Source organism: Notolabrus celidotus, chromosome 20, assembly GCF_009762535.1.
Source record: "Notolabrus celidotus isolate fNotCel1 chromosome 20, fNotCel1.pri, whole genome shotgun sequence".
Taxonomy (NCBI): domain Eukaryota; kingdom Metazoa; phylum Chordata; class Actinopteri; order Labriformes; family Labridae; genus Notolabrus; species Notolabrus celidotus.
This window is the reverse complement of record NC_048291.1, coordinates 7,999,862-8,025,223: the sequence shown is the minus strand read 5'-3', so window position 1 is coordinate 8,025,223 and position 25,362 is coordinate 7,999,862. Positions and strand designations below refer to the sequence as shown.

The following is a 25,362-nucleotide window of genomic DNA, read 5'->3' as shown; positions in this document are numbered from 1 at the left end:
GTGTTCATAAAGGTATCTAATAACAAATATTAAAAGATATAATCTCAACTCCTGTAGCAAAATCTGTGATAGCTGTTTAAAGCTTGGGTAAGTGGAACCTTAGTGGTGAAAAATTGAAAATGTTGCTGCAGTCCCCATCACAAATACAGTGTATGAATTGGATGAGCTCCTTTCAGAGCCACTGGATCCAGTGTTGGAAAGGGCTCATAATGGTCTCTACCTGGCATCCTATCCACCCACTCCCTCAGGAGCTAAGCCAACTGCCTTGGTGCCCGTGAGCAGGACTGGCGTCCCCAACATTAAAGACCAGGGCAGCTCAAGTCCAGTGTAGGGAACGTACAAGGTTGAGGCAGGGATGACAAGGTTGAGGCAGGGACCGTACAAGGTTGAAGAAGGGACCGTACAAGGGACAGAAGAAGGATGACGCAGGTAGGAGCAGGACAAAAGCCATGAAGTCCAGGAAAATCACCACAAATGGAGGAAAAAGGCAATGGGAAGCGCAGGTCGAAGAACAGGGGTATAAGGAGGTATATAACCACCCAACCACATCGCAAGGAAACTGTTTCATTTCATCTCACATTTAACGCCCTCAGTTGAATTTGAACCGCATACCATCAGACTATAAGGAAGCAGCCCAATCCAAAACACCACAGAGCTGCCTTGGTGTGAATGCCTTTTTAGGTCTTTTCATTCAACCACCTTTTTATAGCTGTTTAAAAACACAGCTCAACCCAATTGTGAGAAAACGGTTTCATTTTCATCACACAATTAAAGCCCTCAGTTGGACTTGAACCCACAACCATCAGAGCAGTAGGTCTATCCCTTGTACCATAGAGCTGTTTGGATGAGCTTATGTTTGCAGCTGTTTTCAATTCACCATTTGTATATCATACTTCAAATAAACACTGTTTCATTATGGGATATACTTTTTTTTCGACAAGGACACACAACAATCATGAATCAAACGTGAGATCTGTTCTCCAGGTTTGATTGAAACTTTGATGAAAAGTCTATGAAAATATAAATGCAATCAATAATTCAGTTTAAACTCACCGTCTTACAGCGGGATTCAGCAGCAGGATGTCTGAAGCTTGATGTAAGTATTTAAGTTTGTTAAAAAGATTACTGTGTGTAACTTTTCAGGCTAAAATAAAGACGCATACACAGAAAATTGCGTTCTCACCTTCTCCTTGACATGAACAATGTGTGTGTGTGTACTTTTTATAGTTGTATCTGTGTCCTCAGTGTGAAGCCTGTTTTCTTTACATGGACATGAAGAGATGAAGTTACACAGACCTGATAATTATCTGGATTAAACACATCACACACCACACACACAGAGGTTAAAGACACAATGACACACCTAAATAAAACACAGACAGATGAGGTCTATTTGTATTAAGGTCATTTTCAGGGAAATTTTCAAACAGAAACTTAAAGAAATTATATTTCCTAACTTTAGGTTTGAACACCAGAAAAATCTGAAAAAATATATGAATCTTAAAAATGTAAACTAAAAGATAAACAAAATAAAAACAACCAAAAAATAATAAACCAGTTTTTATGAAAACCAGTGCAATTGTGAAGCAGCGTTGCATCTGACCTCTGACCCCTGACCCCTGACCCAGCAGCATATTTGTTTACACAACATTAAACTAAACACACTATGAACACAGACTGATTGATGAACTGATTGTGTCTTATCTTATGATATATTTTATACACTTTGTTAAGTTGTCTCACTCAGTGTCTGTCGTTTTTAAACACCCACTCTCACCGTCTCACACACACACACACACACACACACACACACACACACACACACACACACACACACACACACTCACTCACACAAACATAATAAAGCTTTTTTAACATTTGTAGTCTGTGTAAAGGTGATATATTGGATGTTAAAGTGTAGATGAGCAGGTTTAAGGCGACATGAAGATCAGACAAGCTTTAAAGAGAATTTATCATCTTTATTTATAGGATTATTGACCGTACTATTTCTGGATTATCACAAACAGTTGACAGGAAATACTAGGAGCAGCCTTAACAAAGAGACAGCCTTACACAGCCCAGCATCTTCTTCTTCTTCTGTTGTTTCTGTCTAAAGTTAGACTGCTGGAGGTCAGCGAAGTCACGTCAGTGTGAGGTCAGAAAGGACAGGGAGGATGATAGCTAAACATCAGAGCGGCTTAAAGAGCAGGATTTAGGTTTCTCTTTGAAGCTCTGTCAAACATTTTCAGACCCAGGCTCTAATCGCAGCGGCGTCACCTGGTTTTCACTTTTTAAATTAAACAAGGATACATAGAGGTAAAAAAAAAAACACTGGTTACAACTTTAAAGGTTTTATTCTATTTATTCAGAGCTCAAATTTAAAAAAAAGAAAAATATGAGTTATAACTTGTTGTATAATTTAGATACTTTGTTATATTTTAGTGTTTTGATATTTTTTTTGTGTCGATGTTTTAGTGTTTTGATATTTTTTTGTTTTGGTGTTTTTTGTTTTGATGTTTTTGTTGTGTTTGTTGATTTATTATTTAGTTTTTGTTGTTTTTATGGTTGTATGTTTTTGATATTTTCGTTCTTTTTGATGTAGCTTTGCTGTTTTTGAAATGTCTATTATTTTTACGATTATATAGTGATTGATATTGTTTTGATGTTTTTGATGTCTTCAAAGTTTTTGTTGTTGTTTTTGATTTCTAAGATTTTTTTGTGTTTTTTTTTTTTTCAAGTTTTTCTTGTTTGTTTGGTCTTTCAGCCAAAAGTCTCGTCTAAGTGACGTCAGGCGAATAACACACACGTCTATTTTTACCCTCAGCAGCTGTCACTGTTTGTTTCTCTCTGGAAGAAGCTTCAAAACACTGCAGCCCATGTGTGGTTGTGTGTGTATACGTGTGTGTGCATGCGTGTGTGTGTGTGCTCTGTGAGAGGTATGTGTATGCTCTCCGAAGTGTGAAGGACTCCCTGCTTGGCTGAGTGGAATCATATAGGAAATCAATCGTAAATACAGAAGAGAGGATAAAAACCATGTTACGCTGAAAATTCTTAATCTTTTCTTTTTAAAGAAGACTTTGTATTCTCCCTTCAGCTCTGGAACAACAAGATATAACAGTTCAGTGGTTTTGGATATAAAGTTAAACTCCTCTACATCAGGAGAGAAATAATAAATGCATTATTATGTATTATTAGAGAAAACAGAGTTATTTGTTTGCTTCTGATAACACTGAGGCTCTATCTTGTGAATAAAAGCAAACATTCAGATTTTACTGACAGTGATTTCATGGTGTCTCAAATTGTCCTCTTTGTTTTTCTGTATGCTTCCTGTTTGCAGCAGATGGTGTCTCTGTGTGTGTGTGTGTGTGTGTGTGTGTGTGTGTGTGTGTGTGTGTGTGTGAGTGTCTGCAGGAGTCACCTGACCCAGACTGAACACTGACCATCCATCCTCTCACATGTCAGATATTTCACATGAAATCCAGAAACACAACAAGAACAAAAACAAATATAATATTCAAGAATAAAAAATGTGTTCAAACTGAAACTCCCTCCATGAAGATGTTTAACTATCTGCAGATGTATTTATTAAACTGTCACATTACATATAATGATGAGGATTAAGTCCTAGTCTTCATATAATCTGACTGTATGAAGATATTTGATGTGTCTGACATTCTTAAATCTTTTTGTGTGTAAAAATGTGACTGGTTTTTTTTATGCAGACCTGCTGCTGATTAAACACATGCTGAGATAAGAGGTCACAGTTTTCTGAACGTGCCTTAGAGCAAAGTGACTCGTGTGTTTCTCTGTGTGCGCCTGTGTGTGTCAGCTGATGAGTCACAGGTGATGCAGAGACATTTAAGCTGAAAGCAGAACATGAAATGTTCAGACTCAATAAATCCTTCCTCTAGTGTGTTCAGATTGGCATTGAATGTATTCAAAAACGTGGTTTGGTGATTGACCCATGTTTGTGTATCAGTGATTTGATTAACAGACACTGATCAACTCAAGATATAACGTTACCTGATGCGACCCAGAGGCCTGATATCAGTCTGAGCTCAAATGTTAGTGATTTTCAAGTTTTTGAAATTGTGGAACTGTGTTTCCATTTCTTTATCCATAACAACTCAAAGAGGTTTGTTTCTTGTTGTCCTCCATGACATTACTGCTGCACCGCTTTCTGATTTCTAGGCTGAGGGTCACAGTCATAAAACAAGCAACCATAAACGGCACATACAAAAAAATTTAGTGGCGTCAAAAATGAATTCCCAATTACTTGTTATTAACTTTGACAGCCCTTGTTTTATAAAATCTTCCATGATAAAAAACAGTGTAAAACACTTCACAAAACTAAACAAAAGGAACATTAAGTGTCTGTATATATAATATATGGGGTTTTTTATGTTTTTGAATTTCATCAAATAGTTTGGCTTTTGTGAAATAATTTTGTGTTTTATTAATGTTCTGTTTTTATATAGTGTAATGTTTTTTTATTTGTTAAATTATTTTGTGTAAGGTTAAATTATTTTGTGTTGGGTTAAATTATTTGTGTTGGGTTAAATTATTTGTGTTAGGTTAAATTATCTTGTGTTAGGTTAAATTATTTTCTATTGGTTAAATTATTTTCTATTGGCTAAATTATTTTGTGGTACGTTAAATTATTTTGTGTTAGGTTCAATTATTTTGTATTAGGTTAAATTATTTTGTGTTCAATAAATTATTTTGTGTGTTTTGTGAAATATTTTTGCATTTAATAAAAAAAAATTATGTGGAAATATCGTTTGTTTTACAAATGTTTTTATAAATTTTTCCAAAATATTGTTGCTTTCAGTAAAATGTTTTCTGCATCATGAAATGTTTGTTCAGGTGTTCTTCAGGGTCACCATAGACCAAGCATTAGCATTAATGAAATCTAGAAACTATTGTTACTTGGTGACATTAATACACAAGACTTACATGTAAAAACTCTAGAATAAAATAATATCAAATAAATACCAAAACTTTTTTCATTTTTATCAAAACTTTTTTAAAAATTGAATATTCAAACATTCATGAAAGTCAGAATCCAAAAGCAGTTTTAGCAGGGAGAATATTAAAATTATTAAAACGGTGAAGTAACTGTTTTGCCTGCAGCTCAGTCTAAACCTCACACACACACACTCACACACACACACAGACACACAAACACACACAAACACACACCGGCTGTGTCTGATTGGCTGCCTGTTTCCCCTCCTTCTGTTTGATAATAATCGGTCCATAGAGATCATCATTCAAACGTTAATATCGAACCACCCCACACACACACTCACACACATGCACCCCCTCCTCCCTCACTATCTGCTCCCTCCCTCTCCCCCCACTCCCTGGGAATGAGGAGGCGTGGCAGGAATCATGTAAACACTCCCTCCCTCCTCAGTTTTTTCCTCTGTGTTTTTCCTTTGTTATTTTTTTTCTATGTTGTTTTTTTCCAACACCTCCATCCATCACCTGCCTCACCCTCTCCCTCTCTCTGTGCATGGACACCATAGGGTGAGGATGGGGGGGATGGGGTTGAGGAAGGTGAGGATGCAGATCTCCTCACAGGCAGCATCCTGAAAAACTCCTCTGACAGCAGCTTCACCCGAGGATACTCTTCATCACACCCACACACACACACCCTCCTCTTCCTCACCCTCCTCCCCCCTCCTTCCCCCTGCACACGACTCCTCTCCGCTCGCTGCACAGAGAGAGAGAGAGAGGGTGCAAGAGAGAGAGAGAGAGGAGGAGGAGGAGGAGGGGAAAGCGAGGCTCAGTGCAGAGGAGAGGAGGAGGAGAGAGGAAGCAGCAGGAGGAGGAAGAGGATGATGAAGATGGAGGCCAGTTTTGACACAGAGGAGAGTTTTGACGACCCGTCATGTCTTGCCCCCCAGCCCCCCTCCTCCCCGGGCAAGAGGACCACCAACGAGGTGAAGGAGACCAAAACCACTGTGAGTACATGCACCACCTTCATCAGCTCCATCATCTTCATCATCTTTTATCTGTTGTTTAACCAGGGGCTCCATCATCCCTTTCATCCTAAAGACACCCCTTTCATCTTCATTCTCTTCTTCATTTCCATCATCTTCTTCTTCTATATAACAATTAGGACCTTCATCCTCCTCTTCCTCTATATGTCTCCTCTTCAGAAGTTCTTGTCTCTGCTCTATTCAGTCCCAATGCATTCTGGGCTGTGTGTGTGTGTGTGTGTGTGTGTGTGTGTGTGTGTGTGTGTGTGTGTGTGTGTGTGTGTGTGTGTGTGTGTGTGTGTGTGTGTGTGTGTGTGTCTGTCTTGTTTTCGACACAGTGTTTGTTCTTCCTCCTCTTCCTTTTCCTTCCTCTTCCTCTCAGTGCCACAGCAAGCCGTGGGGGCAGAGCGGGTCATAACGGGCTCTTTGGGAATCGAACACTTTGTGCCTTTAGTTCGGAGTTGTGTCTCAATGTGATGAAGCGTAGGAAATATATCTTCATCTTCATCTTAATACACAGACAGAGGATGTAGTTATGTAATCTGTGATGAAGACGAAGAATAAGAAGATGATGATGATGAAGGGGGCGTGAGACTGGCCTGTGTGTGTGTGTTTATGTGTGTGTTTGTGTGTGATGGGGAACGGTCAGGTTTTTGTGGTCTAACCCCCCCCCCAGCAGCGGAGCGGTGAGGATGCAGCAGGTCCAGTTTCCATGGTGACGACTGCTATAGCACAGATCAATGAGGGGAGGAGGAGGGGGGGAGGAGGGGGGAGGAGGGGGGGAGCGTTCACTGAAAACACAATGAGAGAAAAAAACAGAATTTATTGCTCACAGTGATGGTCAGCTCGTTGTGTTTCTGTCTCAGGTATGAAACCTGTTTCATTTTCTCAATCGGCTCCAATCAACAGAATCACAGAGAGGCTTTTATTCTGAAAAACTAACAGGAAATGAACCTCCACAGCAAACACTTAGGTGATGAAACCTGGAACACAAACATGAAGTCAGTCCTCTCAGGTGTTTCTTTTTTTTTTTTGTTCTCTGCATGTTACACAACCTGCACAGTCGTCATGGAGACACCCACCTCTGTTGAGATGGACCATCACAGGGTCACATGACCTTCTCACAGTCACATGACGGTGACCTTGTTCTCACCTTCACTCACACCTGCTGCTTCAAAGTGTTTTATTATTAATGTGTGTTGATTTCCTGTAATAATGTTAAACAACATGAAATATGGATTCCCTTTTGACTTGTTGCTGCTTGTCAGACGTGGAGGCTGTTTGGGGGTGTTGTGTGCGTGTGTGTGTGTGTGTGTGTGTGTGTGTGTGTGTGTGTGTGTGTGTGTGTGTGTGTGTGTGTGCGTGTGTGTGTGTTTGTGTGCATGTGTGTACATTTGCATGTGCATGTGTGTGTAAAATAATTTGCTGCTTAGCAACAGCAGCAGAAAATCCTACAGTCTGCTGAAACATGCAACTCATAAACATCAGACACATCAGAAACATCTTAACTCACTTTACATTTTCCATCTTTTTGTTTCAACTGTGTTTATTTTTTTTAAGTAAATAAATAAACAAACAGAAATGACTGATATGCAGCCTGAATCAGAGCTCCGATTGTTCTGAATGTTGAACAAAAGAAAGAACAAAATGTTCCATTGAATCAAATCCTCTCTGTTTTCTGTTTGTTTTTATTTGAACTGAAACTTGAAAGATGAAAAGAATCGCACAGAATCATCAAAAGTGTGTCCACATCCTGGCACAAGCTAAATGCAATGTGTTTCACTACGTGTGAGTGTGTGCGCACAGACAGCGGCGTTATGGTTTTTCTAGTGTCCATGATGATCATTGAACTGAGAGAGAGAAAAATTAACATATAGAGAGTTCACATAAATCACTGCAGGGATCTCATGTTCATGTGTGTGTTTTTTAGTGAATCCACATAAGTGTGTTTAAAAGTTTGTGATTATATAACAGAGTTACTCATTACTCATTATGTTTCTGTGTGTGTTTGTGGGACGATGTATTTGTTTTGTGTGTTTGTGTGTTAATAGATGTGTTTTAAGTGAGAGCTCCTGCAGTAAATGGGGATGAAGATGTCCGATTGTATGTGAGACGTTTTATTTGATGAGGTTTAAGATATTTAATAGTGTGCATTTAAGTGTTCTAATAAGGATGATATGATGAGATTGACAGGGTCGATGATTAAATTGAGGGCTATGACAAGAATGAGAATGATGATGATTGAGAGTATGAGGAAGTGGCTGATGAGAATGATGGTGATGATGAAGGGGATGAAAAACTTCTGAGTGTGAAAAGGATAAGAATGAGTAGACAGTGATTACATTGAGGATGATAAGGATCAGATTTATGACGGAGACAACAATGATGATGAAGATGATGAGCAGGTTTATGGTTATGAGAAGGAAGAGAAAGATGAAGAGGAGGATGGTTCTGATAACGACAAAGATGATGATGATGATGATGATGATGATGATGATGATGATGATGATGATGATGATGATGATGATGATAGAGATGATAATGGGAAAGTGAAGACAATGTCAAGGAAGAGGGTTATGATAAATGTGATAATGATGATATAATGATGATTATTGTAGCTATGATAATGACGATAAAGGGTTGTTATATGAAGGACAGGAATGACGAAAGGGAAGGTGGTTGCTTTGATGAGGTCGAGGATGGAGACAATAAAAATGATGATGATGATGATGATGATGATGATGATGATGATGATGATGATGATGATGATGATGTGATGACGATGATGATGATGATGATGATGATGATGATGATGATGATTTTGAGAAGGTTGAGAAATAGAGAATGAGGATAATTGCGATGATGATGGAAAAAGAAGCACGATGATGATGAAATTAGAGATGGTGATGATACAGAAAATCCTCATAATGATGATAATGATGATTTTGAGAAAGACATTAAGTATGGGGGTGAGAATTGGAATGATGAAAAAAAAAGATGATGCAATAAAGATGATAATGAGAAGGATGGGAATAAGGATGAGGATGAGAATAGGGATATAATAATAAGTGTAGGAATTTAAAAATAAAGTGAAGATGATGATAAAGATGATAATGAGAAGGAGGATAAGGGTGAGAATAGGTGTGATTATGAGGATGAGTATAAAATTGATGATTATGAACAGGACAAAGATGAGGATGATAATGATAATAAAAAAAATGATGAAGATATTGAAATAGAGGATGAGGATGTTGAATAAGCATGATGGTGAGTGTAAAATGTGATGAGGATGAGGATAGAGATGATGTGATAATAAAAGGGATGATGAGTATTTTGATGAGGACAATAGGTCTAAGAGTAAGGATGAAGATGATGTTGATTGAGATGATTTGTGTTGAGTATGACAGGAACCGGAACAAAGACCCAAACGCACGACTCAGTAACCAAAAAAAGGCTGTTTATTAGAGTAATTTAAACAAAGTACAAACGAAAAATCACAGCAATCACTAGAAAACTCTAAAGACAGAAATGAAAACACGGCAGCGCTGGAAAACCTCTAAGGACTAATATCACTGACCTAGACGGAAAGACTTGACAACGTGGACTACAACCGTTCAAGACACGACAATCTTGCGCAAGACAAAGGGAGACGCAGACTAGTATACATGAGGTAATGGGACACAGGTGGAAACAATGAGGGGCGGGGATGACAATCACCACAGTGGGGAAACACCAGGGCAGGGAGTGAAGTTGCCTGAAACGAGAGGAGAGACGTGACTACAAAATAACAGTGGACATCACAAACATGCAAGACAAGACTAAAATAAAAGGTGCAACTTAACATTAACGACGAGACATGACAGAGCAGCTCTAAATGAATGTCTACTTGTGGAATGAAGAAGGTTTAGTAAGTATTGTATTAGAAAGAGGGGAAAGGTAAGACAATCAGGTACATTGACCAGAATAAGAGGTGTGCTTGAAGAACCAAACTTTAGTTAGATTATTTTGATGATTTTCTCTATCCAGTGCTGTGATTCTTCACAGACATGTATCCCTTCAGAACACCTGCACAGGTAACTTTATTCCAAAATTGTCTGTATTAGTTGAAGAATCCTGTTGAGATGATCTTTAAACGTCCAACAGATATAGTCTTGATTTCATGTTTATTTGGAACCAGAAGCTACCAATTTTTGATTTATGGGTTGAGCTGGGAAAAAGGGAGGAATTAGCTAAATCTAAGCTTGTAAACTTAAACAAGATGTTGCTCATTACTCTCCATCTGAGGTGAGACACTATCAGCCACACCTGCTTTTTGTACAGGATAGTAACATGTTTTACTGCTGTAAAGTAGTGGAACATTTTAACATTGGGATCTATGGGGATGTACTCACTGTTAGAGACAGCCTCTAGTGGACACTGGAGGTACCCCTGTTTTGGGGACGTGTTTGCATTGTGATTCAGCCTTGATGACTCTAAAAAAACCTTTACAAAAACAGGTTAAAAGATACTACAGATAAAGGAAAGACTTGATCTGTTCTGAGAAAAAATATCAAACTGTTTTTATTGTCTTTTTCTTTTTTGATAGTAAACTACTAAAATATGAAAAGTATTCATCCGTGCAGCTTTGGTGTGTGTGTGAGTGTGATGACACAGATGGTGATATTACATAATAACAGCCTGAGAGAAAGTGAAGTCTCTGTGGAATCAGACTGAGTGAACACATGTTCTTATGACTATGAAGTGTGTTTGTCTGTATGCGTGTAATGTGAGAAAAACAAAACCCTCTCTTTCTTTCTTTCTTTCTTTCTTTCTTTCTCTCTCTCTCTATCTCTCTCTCTCTCTCTCTCTCTCTCTCTCTCTCTCTCTCTATCTATCTCTCTATCTCTCTATCTCTCTATCTCTCTTACTCCCTGTCTATCCTTGCTGTCCACAGATAAACGGGGTGACGTTTCCTCTTCCTGGTGAGGGTCCGGAGCAGCCTCTGCTGAAACCTAACGAATGGAGTTACTGTGACTATTTCTGGGTCAGTTCTGGCTTTCAACTCTTATTCCAAACACAAGCAGAACCATGTTAAACTGTACTACAACATCTTAGCTAGCCCAACACTTTGGTCCTCATCATAGGCCCTGTGTACACCTGGGGTTAACATCTGTCCTGGGTGATCGGATCACAAGTGGACAGCTTTAACTACAGCTGTAAACGCAAACCTCAATGTGCCCGAGGACGAATGGATGAATGGAGATCCAATGACTCAGGCCACATATGGAAGTGGCCAGGGATGCATTGGTCCACATTGGTCTGGCAGTGTATTCTTGGCAACATTAAGGACCGCCCACTCTTCCTGTATCCACGGCAATGGTCATGTAGAGAAACAGACCTTATTCTCGTATTAATTTAATATTTCTCTGCTGTGTCTCGTGATAATCTGTATTTTCAGATTTGTCATGACATTTTGACGTGTGTAGAGGTACACTATGCACTAGAGGCATGCATGCACAGAGATACAGGATTTTTAATGTCCACATATTTCTTATTGAGAGACGAGGCGAGGCGTTGAATCTTTTAATATGGAACAATTGTGTTGAAGAGGGACATGGGTCCATATGGGACGCAATCTGCCATGTATTTTGCTGCATAGCCTTCTATAATGCATGGTCCATGTGTCCTCATGTTGTCAGTGACACAGCAGCAATTATACTAAAATGTCATAATAATGATATATGTGATAAAAGAAGTGATGATTTTCACTATTCTATAATGATCTATCTTCTTTTTATATTACCACAATTATTATTTTATACAAGTTATTTTTCGTAATCTTGATTTCTTGCTTTTTCCTCTTAACTTATTTAAAGCCTAATGAAGGACAGGAGTTGGAAACTAGCAACAGCTTTGATCTCCATATGCGAAAACACAGCTTGTATATAACAGGCAGAAGTTGGACTTTGTAATTTGCATTGTCTATATCAAATAAACCATAACAATAAATCAAAATTGTGAATGCTTATTCTGAAATGCTGCCCACTTGTGATTGGTCCCCCAACATGCAGGTATAAACAGGTCTGTTTCTAAGTGATGGATGTTGCCTACTGGACAAATTAATTAAATCCACCAGTTTAATGTGGACATCTTAAAGTGAGTTCTGGAGTCGGACATGACCATATCTGTATGAGAGCATGGATACATATTGTCAGATCTTTATCCATGGTAGCCAGATCACCAAAATGGTGACATGTCTTTAGAGATAGCCCCGCCCTAAATCCTCCCCTGCTTTATGGTCCCTTTGACTTTAATGGGACCATAATTTATCAGATGAACACCAAGCTGCTCCCTCCTGTTGTGGGTCAAATTGACCCATTTTAAAGTTCAAAAATAGAAATAATAATTTTTAAAAGTATTATTTCACTATGAAACTTCTTCTGCTTGGCTTAATCAGCATAAACAACATATACAATGAAAATGGCTCATTTCACACATTTGCATTGCACATCTGTGAGAATTAAAGAACAACGTTGCACTATATATTGATTTAAATGGTTAGTAATGGAGTTAATAATGAAATTTAAAAAATCTTTATTGGGATTTTTTTTGGTTCAGACACTTTTGGATCATTAAATATGCCTCGTGTCAAGTTGGCCCAGGAACAGGAGCTGTCCCTAAGAAACAAACATAACAGGAGGGTTAAAGAAGACTTCCAACTTGAGATTGAGACAATAAACGCATTAGGAGAATGTTTACTGAGGGAATGAATGAACTGAGAAGGCTATTTTCTCATAGACTTCTATGCAATCAGAGTGCTTTTTACAACCAGTGGAGTCTCACCCAGCTGGACATTAAACAGAGAGAAGGTTTAAAGCTCTTCCACATAGGTTCTATTTTGAAACCAGAGGGCTAAACCAAAATTTCTGCCTTAAAATGAGTCTATAATCTTAAAGTCTGTAATGCAGACTGGAACATCTCTAAAATGATCAGACTGATCCCAATAAAACATAAGTTAACATTCCTTAGAAAGTCTTCTGTTCGTTTGTTGGTGGCGGTGATTCAATAAGGAGTCTTTTTCAGATATAAATCAGTGACTCTGTCTGTAAGCTACCTGTTGATTTAGTATCATCTGAGTGATGTAATCCTTCTCTTCATCAGACGGACAAGAAGGACCCTCAGGGGACGACGTCGGTGGTGGGCTTCGAGGTTCTGGTTCAGAAGCAGCTGAAGGGGAAACAGATGCAGAAGGAGATGTCTGAGTTCATCCATGAGAGGTAAAGGAACCACATAGAGAAAGTCACGCGGCAACTATTCTCCTGGTTACATCTAGAGTTTACTTCATCCTCTGTGATTATTGGAAACTTTACTTTCTTTTTAAGTTCTGATATCATGTTTACATTTGTATTCTTTCACTCCTAACTTATAACTTAAAGCTCATTCCTCCTCTTCATTAAAGCAGCTTCCTTCATCTGATGATTCTGTCTGCCCAAGTTTTAGTTTTTTTTACCCTCATCTTGTCTTTGATTCAGGATAAAGATCGAAGAAGAGTACGCCAAAAACCTGTCGAAGCTGTCTCTGAGCCCTCTGGCAGCTCAGGAGGAGGGGTGAGTAAAACTGCATAACAAGTCTTATTTTAATAAAAACTGTGAACAAAGGAAGGAGTTTGAAAATAGATTATTTCCCATGATGCTTTGTGAAGCTTGAATCAAAGGCTGTCACAGAAATATGAAAAGCAAACAAAGAAAAGTGTCAGATGGAGAAACAAGTCTATTTCTCTACAGATTTGAAAAAATCTAACAAACATTTAATATTTAAAGGAGCCATGTCAGAGAAAATAAAGTGAATATTGAATATTTTTACAATCATTTATTTAACTGATAAAATCATAATCAAACTGTACAAACATCCCCCTCACATTACAGCCCCCTGTAGCTTTGTAAAGTATCAAAGATGATAGAATAATCAGTGTGATGAATCTGTTTTCAGGACTCTGGGGGAAGCGTGGACGCAGCTGAAGAAGAGTCTTCATGATGAAGCTGAGGTTCATCTCAAGTTCTCCAACAAGGTAAAACATACCTGAATAAATGTAAAAAAGTTTGTTGTCAACAAGAATCATTATCTATAACTATTTAAATGTATATATTGGATGTCAATACTAAACATGGACAAAGTTTCAAATAGGTAGACGTGTGTTGAAGTAATCTCAGGTTGAGACCACAGCTTGTCACATGAGAACTAAACAAGGGCTGTTTTCAAAACCACCTACTATACTAGCAGTACGTACTGATTTGGTCAAAATTCAGTATGGAGCCTGCAGTATGTGAACAATAGCAAAACCTGCAGTGAGCCAAAACTCCCCGGATGTCTACTGATTCGGGGAAATTTCACAGTATGCATCGGACCAGTCTGCCTCACGTACTGTTTCCCACAATTCTTTCTTTTTCCTTCTTTTTTTGACGGGAGGAAATCCGTTTTTGGGTAATGTGAAAGTTATTTAATTACATATAAACCACTTCTTAACTTTTTAAATCATAAGTGGATGCTAAAGAAGCAGTTTCTCTATCGGCTTAGGCGTAGCTCACTTCCACTTTCCAAAACCGGAAATGCAGTGACGTCTGGCCCAGCATACTGCAACACAGATCCAACAGAACAGCCATACTACATACTAAATTCAAACCCAGTATGTAGTAGGCAATACCTACTGCCTACTAGATTAGTAAGTAGTATGTAGCAGGCCATTTCGAAAACAGCCACAATCCACATGAGACTGGGTCACATTGTGACATCACCAGTTGGTGAATCTTCTTATAAGGGCTTAATAAATCTTATGCTTATTTGTTCTATGAGCTGGTGATTTAGTGTGCCTTTCCAAACTTTCAGGGTCAGATTTTGAGTCCAAAAATAATTCAATTTCTTTATTTGTCATTTGAAATGTCAAATCATCAAACAAGGTTAATATTTCGTAAACTTGTGACAATTAAACAGAAATAAACAATGAATAAAAACCATAGAGTCCCATTGGGTAAAAACAATGGAAGGAGGACCAAACTGCAGGTTTAAAACAAAAGGTTTGAATTAAACAAAACAAAAGGTAACAAAACTTACTAAAAACGTCCAAGAATTAAATCCAAATAAAACACAGGGAACACAAGAAAATATATACAAAGGGAACACAGGAGAGACGTACAATGATCCAACTCAGGACAGGGGAAACACAGGGACTAATTACACAGAGTAATTAACACAGGTGTGGAACACAGGACACAGGTGATACTAATCAGGTTCATTAACGAGGGAAACACATAAGAGCAGGAAGTCAAATTCAACTGGAAACACAGGGATCAAGAACTACAAAATAAAACAGGAAACACAGGAGACTAGACTAAAACAGAAGACAAAAAACAACAAGAGACATGGATCACAAATGAACTCTGACAGAGTTCAGCTGTATGAAAAAAGATTGTAATGTTATAAACAGTAAGAAATATTTAGATGATATAATGTGGTCACAGGTGAGTTACCTGTGTTCACCTGAAGGCTTCCTCCACTAGAGGGCAGCAGAGACATGAGGAGGACAAACTTTTTCTGCTCTGACTCAATCACGTTTGAAACAACAAAGTCTCTGTAAAAGTGAACGATAGAAACATTTCATTATTCACTTGTATTCATTACACAAACAAATCTCTGTGAATGTTTTCATTAATACAGATTATTAACACTCTGAAATAATCTGACCCTAGCTGCACTCTGAGGTGGAGAAACCTCTACTGACGTTCAGAGGAGACCACTTCAAAAAAGACCTGAAGAAGTACGAACATCAACTCACCGACCTCAGGAAGCAGCTGACCAGCCGCTACGCAGGTGTGGAAAAGGTACTCTGTCTGAAATACCAAATATCAGATTATAATCCCACAGATTATCATCGTAATCCCAGAGGTTAGTATGTCCTTTTACAGGACAGGAATAATTCAAATCTGTTTAAGGTTTTAAACATCAGACTGTTTCTAAAAAGAGGATCTGTAGTTATAGACTGACACATCAGTGTAAATATCACACACACACACACACACACACACACACACACACACACACACACACACACACACACACACACACATAAACGACACACAGAGGGGATAAATTAAAAATAGAAGTGAGAATATTTTGATCTGTCTGTTGATTCATCATTGTCTCCGTCAGCCTAAAATAAACCCCTCTTCATTTTAATCTTTATTGAAACTTCTTCACTATGTTAAGTTTGATCATAAACTGTCTGTGGAGATTTTTAATTTAAACACAGGCACATTTATACTTGAGCCTGTAAATAATCTTGAAACACAGATTCTCTGATTTAGATGGTCACACACATACCTCAGACGTAACAGACTGTCTCGTTTCTGAAGGTGTCCAACAACTGAAATGCTGACTCAACCTAAGTTTTGTTCAACCTAAAGAAAAAAGCATGGAGTTAAAGCTGAGGCTAGCTTTTAGCGTCTTCACAAGTAGCTACAACACACCTGCCTGTCAGTCAAGACAGCCACGACCCTAAATATGTCTGATTATGCAAAACTTGTACAACAAATGAGCTATAAAAAAAAAAAATCACCCCACGCCACTTTTTGTTTCATGCCGTGAAAAATGATGTTTTAATGCTGATGTTATTGCGGATTCCTTGGCTTTTGGAGACAGCCTCTAGTGGACACTGGAGGAACTGCAGTTATCTGCACTTCACACATTGGCTTCACCTTTTAACATCAAAGATTATTAATAATATAATAATAATAGTAATAATAATGATAATAATAATAATAATAATAATAATAATAATAATAATAATAGCTTCATTTATATAGCACCTTTAAAAACAAATGTTTACAAAGTGCTTTGACAAACAAAGCGTAGTTCAATAGCAGAGTAAACAAATTGACAGACGGAGGAGAAAATGTGATCAATGCAAAACAAAATGCAACACAGGAGGTTAAAGGGTATGCACGTCAATTAAACAGTATGGAGTGGTGTGACAATGGGCCAGTAAATCCTTGTTTAGAGGTAAAAATAAATAAATAAATAAAAATGGAGAAGTAAATAAAAGCATTAAAAAGGCAATAAAAGAGGTTTCCAGAGTAAAGGACGACATCACATCAGGAAAATTAGAAAAGGTGCAACGGATGAATTAGGAACATTAATAAAATAATAAAAGGAAAATAATAATAATAAATCAAAACAATCAAATAGAATAATCTAATAAAAATTAAGACAATGAATTAGTTGGATAAAAACTAAAATTGATAATAAAATAGAAGTAAAAGCGGTTAGAAAGATAAAGTCACATAAAAGCTAGTCTGTAAAAATGGGTTTTTCTATTGGTCCATCTTCCATGCTTTCTGGATGTTGTGTGTGTGTGTGTGTGTGTTTGTTTACATGTGTGTGTGTGTGTGTGTGTGTGTGTGTGTGTGTGTGTGTGTGTGTGTGTGTGTGTGTGTGTGTGTGTGTGTGTGTGTGTGTGTGTGTGTGTTTAAACCTTATAAAGCCCCTCATACTGTGACTGTAGCTGTGTAGTATCCTTTGCAGCCTGCGTAGAACCCTCAGGCTGAAGTGAAACGGTTTTGTCTATAGAGCAGGGGTTTCCAAACTTTTCAGCCCGCGATCCCCAAAATATAGGTGCCAAAGACTTGTGACCCCTACTGCCCCTTGAAGTAATTAAATGTTGCTTCATACTTCATTTACTTCAACTTCAAAATTACTTTGCCTACATAATCAACTGTTAGATAACCCCAATCCTAACTTTAGGAGTCATCTGGCAACAAAGAAAGGCACAAAACTAATGAAATGTATGTATATACTATGTTAGTACATTGTTGTATTCCCCTGTCCAGTGTTGTAAGCTGCTGTAACAATAGAAATTTCCCCCAACGGGGGACAAATAAAGTATATCTTATCTTATATCTTATGTACTTATTTGCAGGATTTTATTTAAAATGTAACTACAATTTGTATCAATGTTTCTACAATAATGGGTAAAATAAGCAAATTTAGATCACTTAGAAAAAATCAGAAAATCTTGAAGACATCTCGCGACCCTTTATTGGTGTCCTGCGACCCCTCAGGTGGTCCCGACCCACACTTTGGGAACCCCTGCTATATAAGGTTTCCTGTTTGCATCATCAGCTGTCTTCACTCTCACATATGCGTGACATAGCATGTCACCTATGTTGCCCATCACCATGTAGCTTGCTGTCATACTGGCTAATATGACTAGAATCATGTCACTTAACCACCATCACCACTTTTCTCAAGGCAATTTCAAGGCATCTGTCTTTTTTAACATTAGCAGTTCCACTGAGCTAAATACTAAACACTCATACTTAACAGTGATTTATTCAGCTGCTTGAGAGTCCACCATCTCATTTAATCTGGCGTGCAAAGAATTATGGGATATGTTGGGCCATGAAGGATGCACTAAAGTCTCCTCCAAGGTCTGAGATAAGTGGGACGTATTTGTCAGCCGCATTTGAAGGTGCCTAATAGGACAGCCTTCGACCCTATGCTGTGACACAAACGGTCTACGAATTCATCCTTTGAAGGATGCAGCCCTTGAGCCGTGACACAGCTTGTGTGTGTGTGTGTGTGTGTGTGTGTGTGTGTGTGTGTGTGTGTGTGTGTGTCTTTGTGTGTGTGTCTTTGTGTGTGCTAAGTGTGTGTGTCAGAGTTTGAAACACTCTGACTGTGTGTGTGTGTTTCATCCTGTCAAAACAGAAAAGAGGAAAGTGAATAAAAAGGATTAAAGACAGATTAGAGGTGACAGTATTACATGAAGGTACACTTAATCTGAGGATTACTGACTTTGTGTTTCTCTATCTATGTGTGTGTGTGTGTGTGTGTGTGTGTGTGTGTGTGTGTGTGTGTGTGTGTGTGTGTGTGTGTGTGTGTGTGTGTGTGTGTGTGTGTGTGTGTGTGTGTGTGTGTGTGTGTGTGTAGGCTCGTAAAGCCCTTGCAGACAGGCAGAAGGATCTGGATTTGAAGACCCAGCAGCTGGAGGTCAAACTGAGCAACAAGACAGAGGAGGACATCAAGAAGGCCCGCAGGAAGTCCACACAGGCAGGTCAGGGGTCAAAGGTCACTGCACATAGGCAGGTCTTGGGTCATAGGTCACACTGTTTAATAAGAACCGATCACAGCTCTGTATGCAAACATTAGGCTCTTACATACTGCCATTTCAAGGCGGGATATTTACGCCCCTGTTACATCTCCTGTCTCCGCACTGAGGTGTCATTCCACCTCTGATTCTCTCTCTGAGGTAACAGGCGTAACGTAGGGAAGAAGGTGGCGATGTGAAGCATCAGACGGCAGGGTTAAACCGTGCTCTTGTACATGCATGTCTGAGTGTGTGTATGGAGCGCTCCCGCTGTGTTTACAAGCCGTATCTCTTGAACTCCTGCACCTGTATCATGTGTAATCGCACAATGGGACACCACTATTACGTCATTTTGGGGTGCAGTGTGTAAGTACAAAGACGTAGTGGTGGCAGAGTTCCAGCGCTGTTCAGAGCTGCAGCTTGTAAGAGGATATCAACTCCCCCCTGTGCTTAGAGGGATAGTAGGGATAGAGGGAGAGAAATCTGCACTCAGACTCAAAGTGAAACACACAAGAGCTGAGCTGAAGTGAGAATAATTAAAACGTATAAATAAAACAGAAATAGACTGAAAAATAAGTTTAATTCATTTTCAATTAATCTTTGAGATGTGTTTCAGTTCGTCCCAGAATTGTTAAAAATTGAGGACAAAGAGTTTAACTTTCAGGGGGAAAAAACAAAACCATTATAAAAGATAATGTGCCTCGAACAGGATCACTCAGCGCCTCAGATTAAACTGTGTACTTGCTATTTTCACATTATTGGTATAATTTTAACATAAACTTACTTAAACAGAGACGTCAGAGTGCCCTCTGCTGGACATCAGAGTTACAGCACCTCAGATTCAACACAGACAGCGCTGAACAAGACAGACATACTCATCAATAAATACACATGTGAATAAATAAACAGATATAAATAAATCAACATGGTAATAACTTCACATATGTTTAAAAATGAACACATGATAATACATAAACAAAACAGTTAATAAACACATCATAATAAGTGAACATGTTCATGAATAAACACTTATTAAGGTACAATGAGAAGGAATTATCTGCATTTACCAGTTTTCATTACTGTTTTTTATTCCTTCATGTGTTATTATTTTTCCTTGTTTTTTTATCTTAAATTTAACAGTTGAAGTATTGTATATGTAACTGTTGATTTTTTAAACATTTTATAGCTTAAAGCTGTATTTTCTCTTTTTGTCATTTCATGTAATGTTGTTGATATTCTGTTTTTAACTCTATAAGACACTTTTTTTCTCTCTACGTATGAATGGAGCTTTATTGTTTCTGTGTTGACCTTTGACCTCTCCCTCATGCTGCCTAGGGGACGACCTGATGCGCTGCATCGACCTGTACAACCAGACCCAGTCCAAGTGGTTTGAAGAGATGGTGACCAGCAGCATGGTGATTATTGATCTTCATCATCATCTTTATTATTACTAATAATGTTGAATACTCATGGACTGACCTCAGGTTAACATGATCTTCTGTGTGTGTGCTGTAGGAGCTGGAAAAACTGGAGGTGGAGCGGATCGAGTGGATTCAGCAGCATTTACGTCAGTACACCACCCTGAGACACGAAACAGACATGTTCAACCAGAGCGTGAGTTCAACTGCATCTTCAGTGTCTTTATCATTGCTCTTTAAATTCATATAAACAAGGAAGTACTCTAGTTCCCTTAAAGATTATCTCTAATGTTTTTTTTTATCAGGAGTGTACCAAAAAAAAAGTACTGAACTATTCATTCTGTTTGTTGCTTTGTTTGAAAGGATGATGTTAACTCACATAATTTTAGCAGAAATCAACTTTTTTTTCATTAATGCCCCAAAAAGACTGAAAAAAGATTTTTAAAAAATGGATTTTGATCATGAAAATTTAAGTTTAAACGGAACAGAAAATACACTAAATAACTTACAAAAATTAAAACTGTAGTGTTGTTTTTAATCTCAAAAAGATTAATTCAAATGAAATAGTAAGGTAATAAAAAGAAAATGTGCTTTGCTTGAATACAGAGAAATCTACTTGAATAGTTGATTTTAACATCCTGCCTCTGGCAAGGCAAATAGCCAATCATAGCTTAGGATTTGGGGCTGGCACCGTTAAAAACAGCAGTTCCTCGAGTGTCCACTTGAAGCTGGCTCTGGAAGTACCGGAATCAACATACACACAAATTCAAAAAGACGATCTTTACAGCAGAAATAAACATGTTTACAGCCTGGTGCAAAAAACGAGTGTAGTCTGGATAGCTCATTTCACCATCGGCACACACTGTATGGGGGGTGAACTTTTTTATAACGCAGTAACTTCGAAGATATTAAGATTACGAGTGTTCCATTATGAGAGGCACAGCTGACTTGACTGACAGGCGAGAACACTGTAGCTGTTGCCAAGTAAGCTCAAAGCCCGCCTCTTTACGTCACACTAGCTCTACAGCAGTTAGGTTGACTTCAGCATTGCCAGTGTGGCTCCCGTCGCGGTCGGCTTCGAAACAGCACTTCAGAAACTAGACACTCCCCTATATCGAACCTATGCTGTCTGTTTTGAAGACAGTAGCCCCTGTACATTGGGCACACATTTGTACCCCTGGGCCAAACTGAGGTGATTGAGGTGATGATTTAAATTTTTGTTCAAGGTTTGTGCAGTGTGCTAAAAAGAAAAGAATCACTGACAGATGGATTAGAGCGCTGGAAGAGCCCTAATTTAGATGATTTGATCTAATGGAGGTGATTTTAAGTCCTCTACTTGATGATCATTAAAAAAGACCAGTCATGCGACAATCATAATTCACACACCAGGCAAGACCTTGTGAGCTGCTTTAGACCGGTAACTGGAGCTGCAGTGATTTCACACCTTGCATTCACACAACCGCAGTAGCGAGTATTGAACCATTGTAATCCTGCTTAGTGGATGTTAAATGACAGTAAATGGACTGAGCAGTTGAAGATGATTGATAATGAGTCACATTGTTGTTTTGCGGGTCTTGTTCTTCAGACGGTGGAGCCGGTGGATCAGCTCCTGCAGAACGTGGAGCCGGGAAAAGACAGAGAGCTGTGGGTGAAGGAGAATAAAACAGGCGAGGTCCGACCCGTGGATCTGGACATTTAGACGGACTGACCTGGGATCAGTCGGCAGTATTTAAACACACAAAGAGCTTTTAGATCACACTGATCCAGGGACAGTTCAGACGTTCTTCTGTGACCGAACAATTCAAGGAAAAGTTCAAACATCACCGTCTGGGTCCAGAAAACAGAAACGGATCAAAGTACCAGCATGTTCCTCCTAAATTAACCCTTTCATTGCCAACATTAGCTCACTGAATGCCATCTAACATACTCTGCTGTTTACCTGTTGTAAAGTTAAATGATCTGTAGTTTCAATTTTCATCTTGAGCTTAATCCACACTTTTCAAGTTTGAGGAAACCAAACAAAAAAAGACGTGATAATTGATAAAACTTTTATTTTAGATACAGATTCTGAAGCACACTGATCTCAGAATGAATATGATATATTTTCATATTTTGCTGGTTCATTTTGGTGAAATATGCATGTTTGACTTTGTTGCTTTAACTGTTTATGGAGAGCTGCTCAGTTTGTGAACCATGATGGTTGTTTGTTGTTGAAATAGTAGAAAGAATTCTGCTTCAGTGACAGAATAAAGAACAAACTCTCTCCAAAACACAAAGAGAGATTTTACATGTACAGCGTCAATACCCAGAAACCTCAGCCGTGAACACTCTCAGTGTTTGGATGTGAATCTGTCCCCGCTTTCGGTGGATCAGGTTCAGGCCCGGGTCTGTTCTGGATCAGTCCGGAGGAAAAAGGTGGTTTAAACCCTCTGAAACACCTTTTAGTGCCTAACGGTGAAACACCTGGAATGATCAGTGTACATTTGTACAGACAGGCTCCATATGTTTCATGTTTAAAGGCCCATACCTGAGGCCACAGGTGTTTGTACTGTACCATGTTGTGTTTTATTTTTGGTAAATGTATGGAGATTATCTTTATGATGGAGGAGGGGGAAAAAAAGATCACATGCAGTAAAAACAGATATTTGTGACCGAGTGAAAGGGCCATCTTATAGAAGAAAAAGAAAATGAGTTTTTGAGATTAAAGTTTTGAATTTACAAGAATAAAGTCACAAGTTTATGAGATTAAAGTCGGTAATTTATGAGAATCAAGTCACACATTTACCAAAATAAAGTACTTAATTTATGCAAATGGAGTAATACATTTCAGAGATCAAGTAACAGATTTGCAGCAGAAGAAGTCAATTTACGGTAAACTCGTAAATATAAGAAAAAAAATCTCGTAATTTTAAGTTACGTTAGCCTGCATGTTATTTTGAAGGGGAACTCAAATGATGATCTTGGTGAGTTACTGTATGTTGAGTATAGGTTTCATTAATCATTGAATACTCTTGAATCTTTAGCACAACAAAATCACATGCTTTATTTTTCGAAGATTACAACTTTATTTTCATAAATAAAAGTCCTTAATTTTGAAAATTGAAGTGCTTATTCTAATAAATTTAAGACTTTAATCTTGGCAATCTCAAAATGTGTATTCCCAATGTGGCTCAAAAAGAGAGTCAGCATATTTCAAACTAAGAGAAGGTAGGGCTGTGAATTTATGAAAAATATGGTTTACAAATAAATACATATTTTATGATGGACTGCATGTACAGTGTGTGTGTGTGTCTGTGTGTGTGTGTGTGTATCTGTGTGTCTCTACATTCTGTTGTGCTCTGTCTGTTCTGGATTATTTGGATTATTACCTTTCTGCGGACGTTCTTTTTTATTTTCCAAAAAAGCACGAAGCCAATCAAATAAAGATTTCAGTGGTAATCCTAATCCAGCTGCCTGCTCTGAAAAATACAAACTGCTTACCTGCCTTATCTTACATAATGCTAAAGTGCATTACACAGTGTTTAGTTGATGAAAGTCTTTATTCGTTGTGTGGATGGATGCAGCACGTTCAGACTGTAAAGGCTTCATGCAGGTTTAATCAGTGTGTCAGTGTTGTGCTTTAAATGTTTAATAAGTTTAAATTAAATGTTCAGAATCAGCAGTTTGATGATGATGTGAGCATTTTCATACCGTGCTTTAAATCTGATGTTTCTGTGTTTTCACAATGTTTTGATCATACGTGACCTCTGTCAGACGTGTTCTGTGGAATGCAGCGTCTAAAATAAATCTCCTTTTAAAATTAAACTTCACCCTGTCATTATGTAACCACTGAGAGGATTTCACCAATGTAATATTTTGTGATTTATGCTGTTGTGTTTTTAAAGCACAGTCACCATGTGACCTCTCTGTGTCATTAGGTAAACCTCTGAGCCTCAGTTCAGATCACTGACTTACCTGGATCCTCTGCAGAACAGACCTGGGAGCATTTAAACCAGGTGTACGACACTGATACAGAGAGTGTAATGTCCCAAGCCCAAACCAGCTTAAAGACAAACAGCATCATGGGTATTACGTAATGTCATATCAAATAAACTCCAGTAACTATTAATAATAACACAGCTCAGTGTTTGGGGATGTTCTTAATGACATTCAGATGAGAAGTTTGATACCTCACATGTCTGTCTGCTGGTATGAAACTAGCAGCTGTTTAGCCTAGCTTAGCATAAAGACTAGCTGGGAAACAAAATTATGAACAATATCAATAAGATTTCAATTTCTTTTCCATTTCTTGTATTTTAAAATGTGTAGGTTCATCTGAACCAAGGGTAAGAGAGGCTAGTATTTAGTTAAAAATGTAATATTCTGTACTTACAGATTGTAACAGAAATCACTTTTGTTTGCAAACAAAGCACAGACATGACTCTTCAGTTGTGTATTTTGTCTTTTTCTTATTTGACTGAAAATCTGACAAATGCAACGATTTCGTTTTCCCGTTTCAGATTTAATTCAGCCAATGGGCCATAAAACTGAGCATATGTCAGGATGAGGGGTTGTGGGACATAAGTGCAGACATTGGGGTTTTAAGTTACTCCAAAAGGAATAACCACTAAAATCACAAGCAATCAAATGTAGAGGGGGAAACCAAAATAAAGAAGACTAAAGCAAAGAGACTCCAAAAACCTTAACAAAGCCTTACAATTATGAGAGAAACTAAACCACTGCTGCAGAACAACTGACTGGAAACCAAGGTATGAGAGAGACCCAGGAAAACCCTTTAACCCTCCTGTTATGTTGCGGGTCAAATTGACCCTTTAAAAGTCTATTTTAGGCAATATATGCC

The 25,362-nt window shown here is 38.2% G+C and overlaps 1 protein-coding gene and 1 long non-coding RNA gene across 3 annotated transcripts; one reads left to right on the top strand and one right to left on the bottom strand.

The window, feature by feature from the left end:
• Nucleotides 1-5,846: 5,846 nt before the first annotated feature.
• gas7a (growth arrest-specific 7a) lies at nt 5,847-24,948 on the top strand. Its single transcript, XM_034711994.1, has 10 exons — nt 5,847-5,969; nt 10,921-11,010; nt 13,128-13,243; nt 13,499-13,573; nt 13,956-14,034; nt 15,710-15,841; nt 18,948-19,071; nt 20,440-20,519; nt 20,620-20,718; nt 22,108-24,948. The coding sequence occupies exons 1-10, from the start codon at nt 5,847-5,849 to the stop codon at nt 22,219-22,221; spliced, it is 1,032 nt and encodes a 343-aa protein (XP_034567885.1). The 3' UTR covers nt 22,222-24,948.
• Nucleotides 12,544-15,177, bottom strand: LOC117832764. Of its 2 annotated transcripts, none has more exons than XR_004635246.1 (3): nt 15,157-15,177; nt 13,081-13,193; nt 12,544-12,643 (listed from the first exon to the last, which is right to left on the bottom strand). It is a non-coding gene; the product is annotated as an uncharacterized LOC117832764 (long non-coding RNA). The 2 variants fall into 2 exon arrangements; XR_004635245.1 differs by lacking the exon at nt 15,157-15,177 and adding an exon at nt 15,075-15,123.
• Nucleotides 24,949-25,362: the final 414 nt, after the last annotated feature.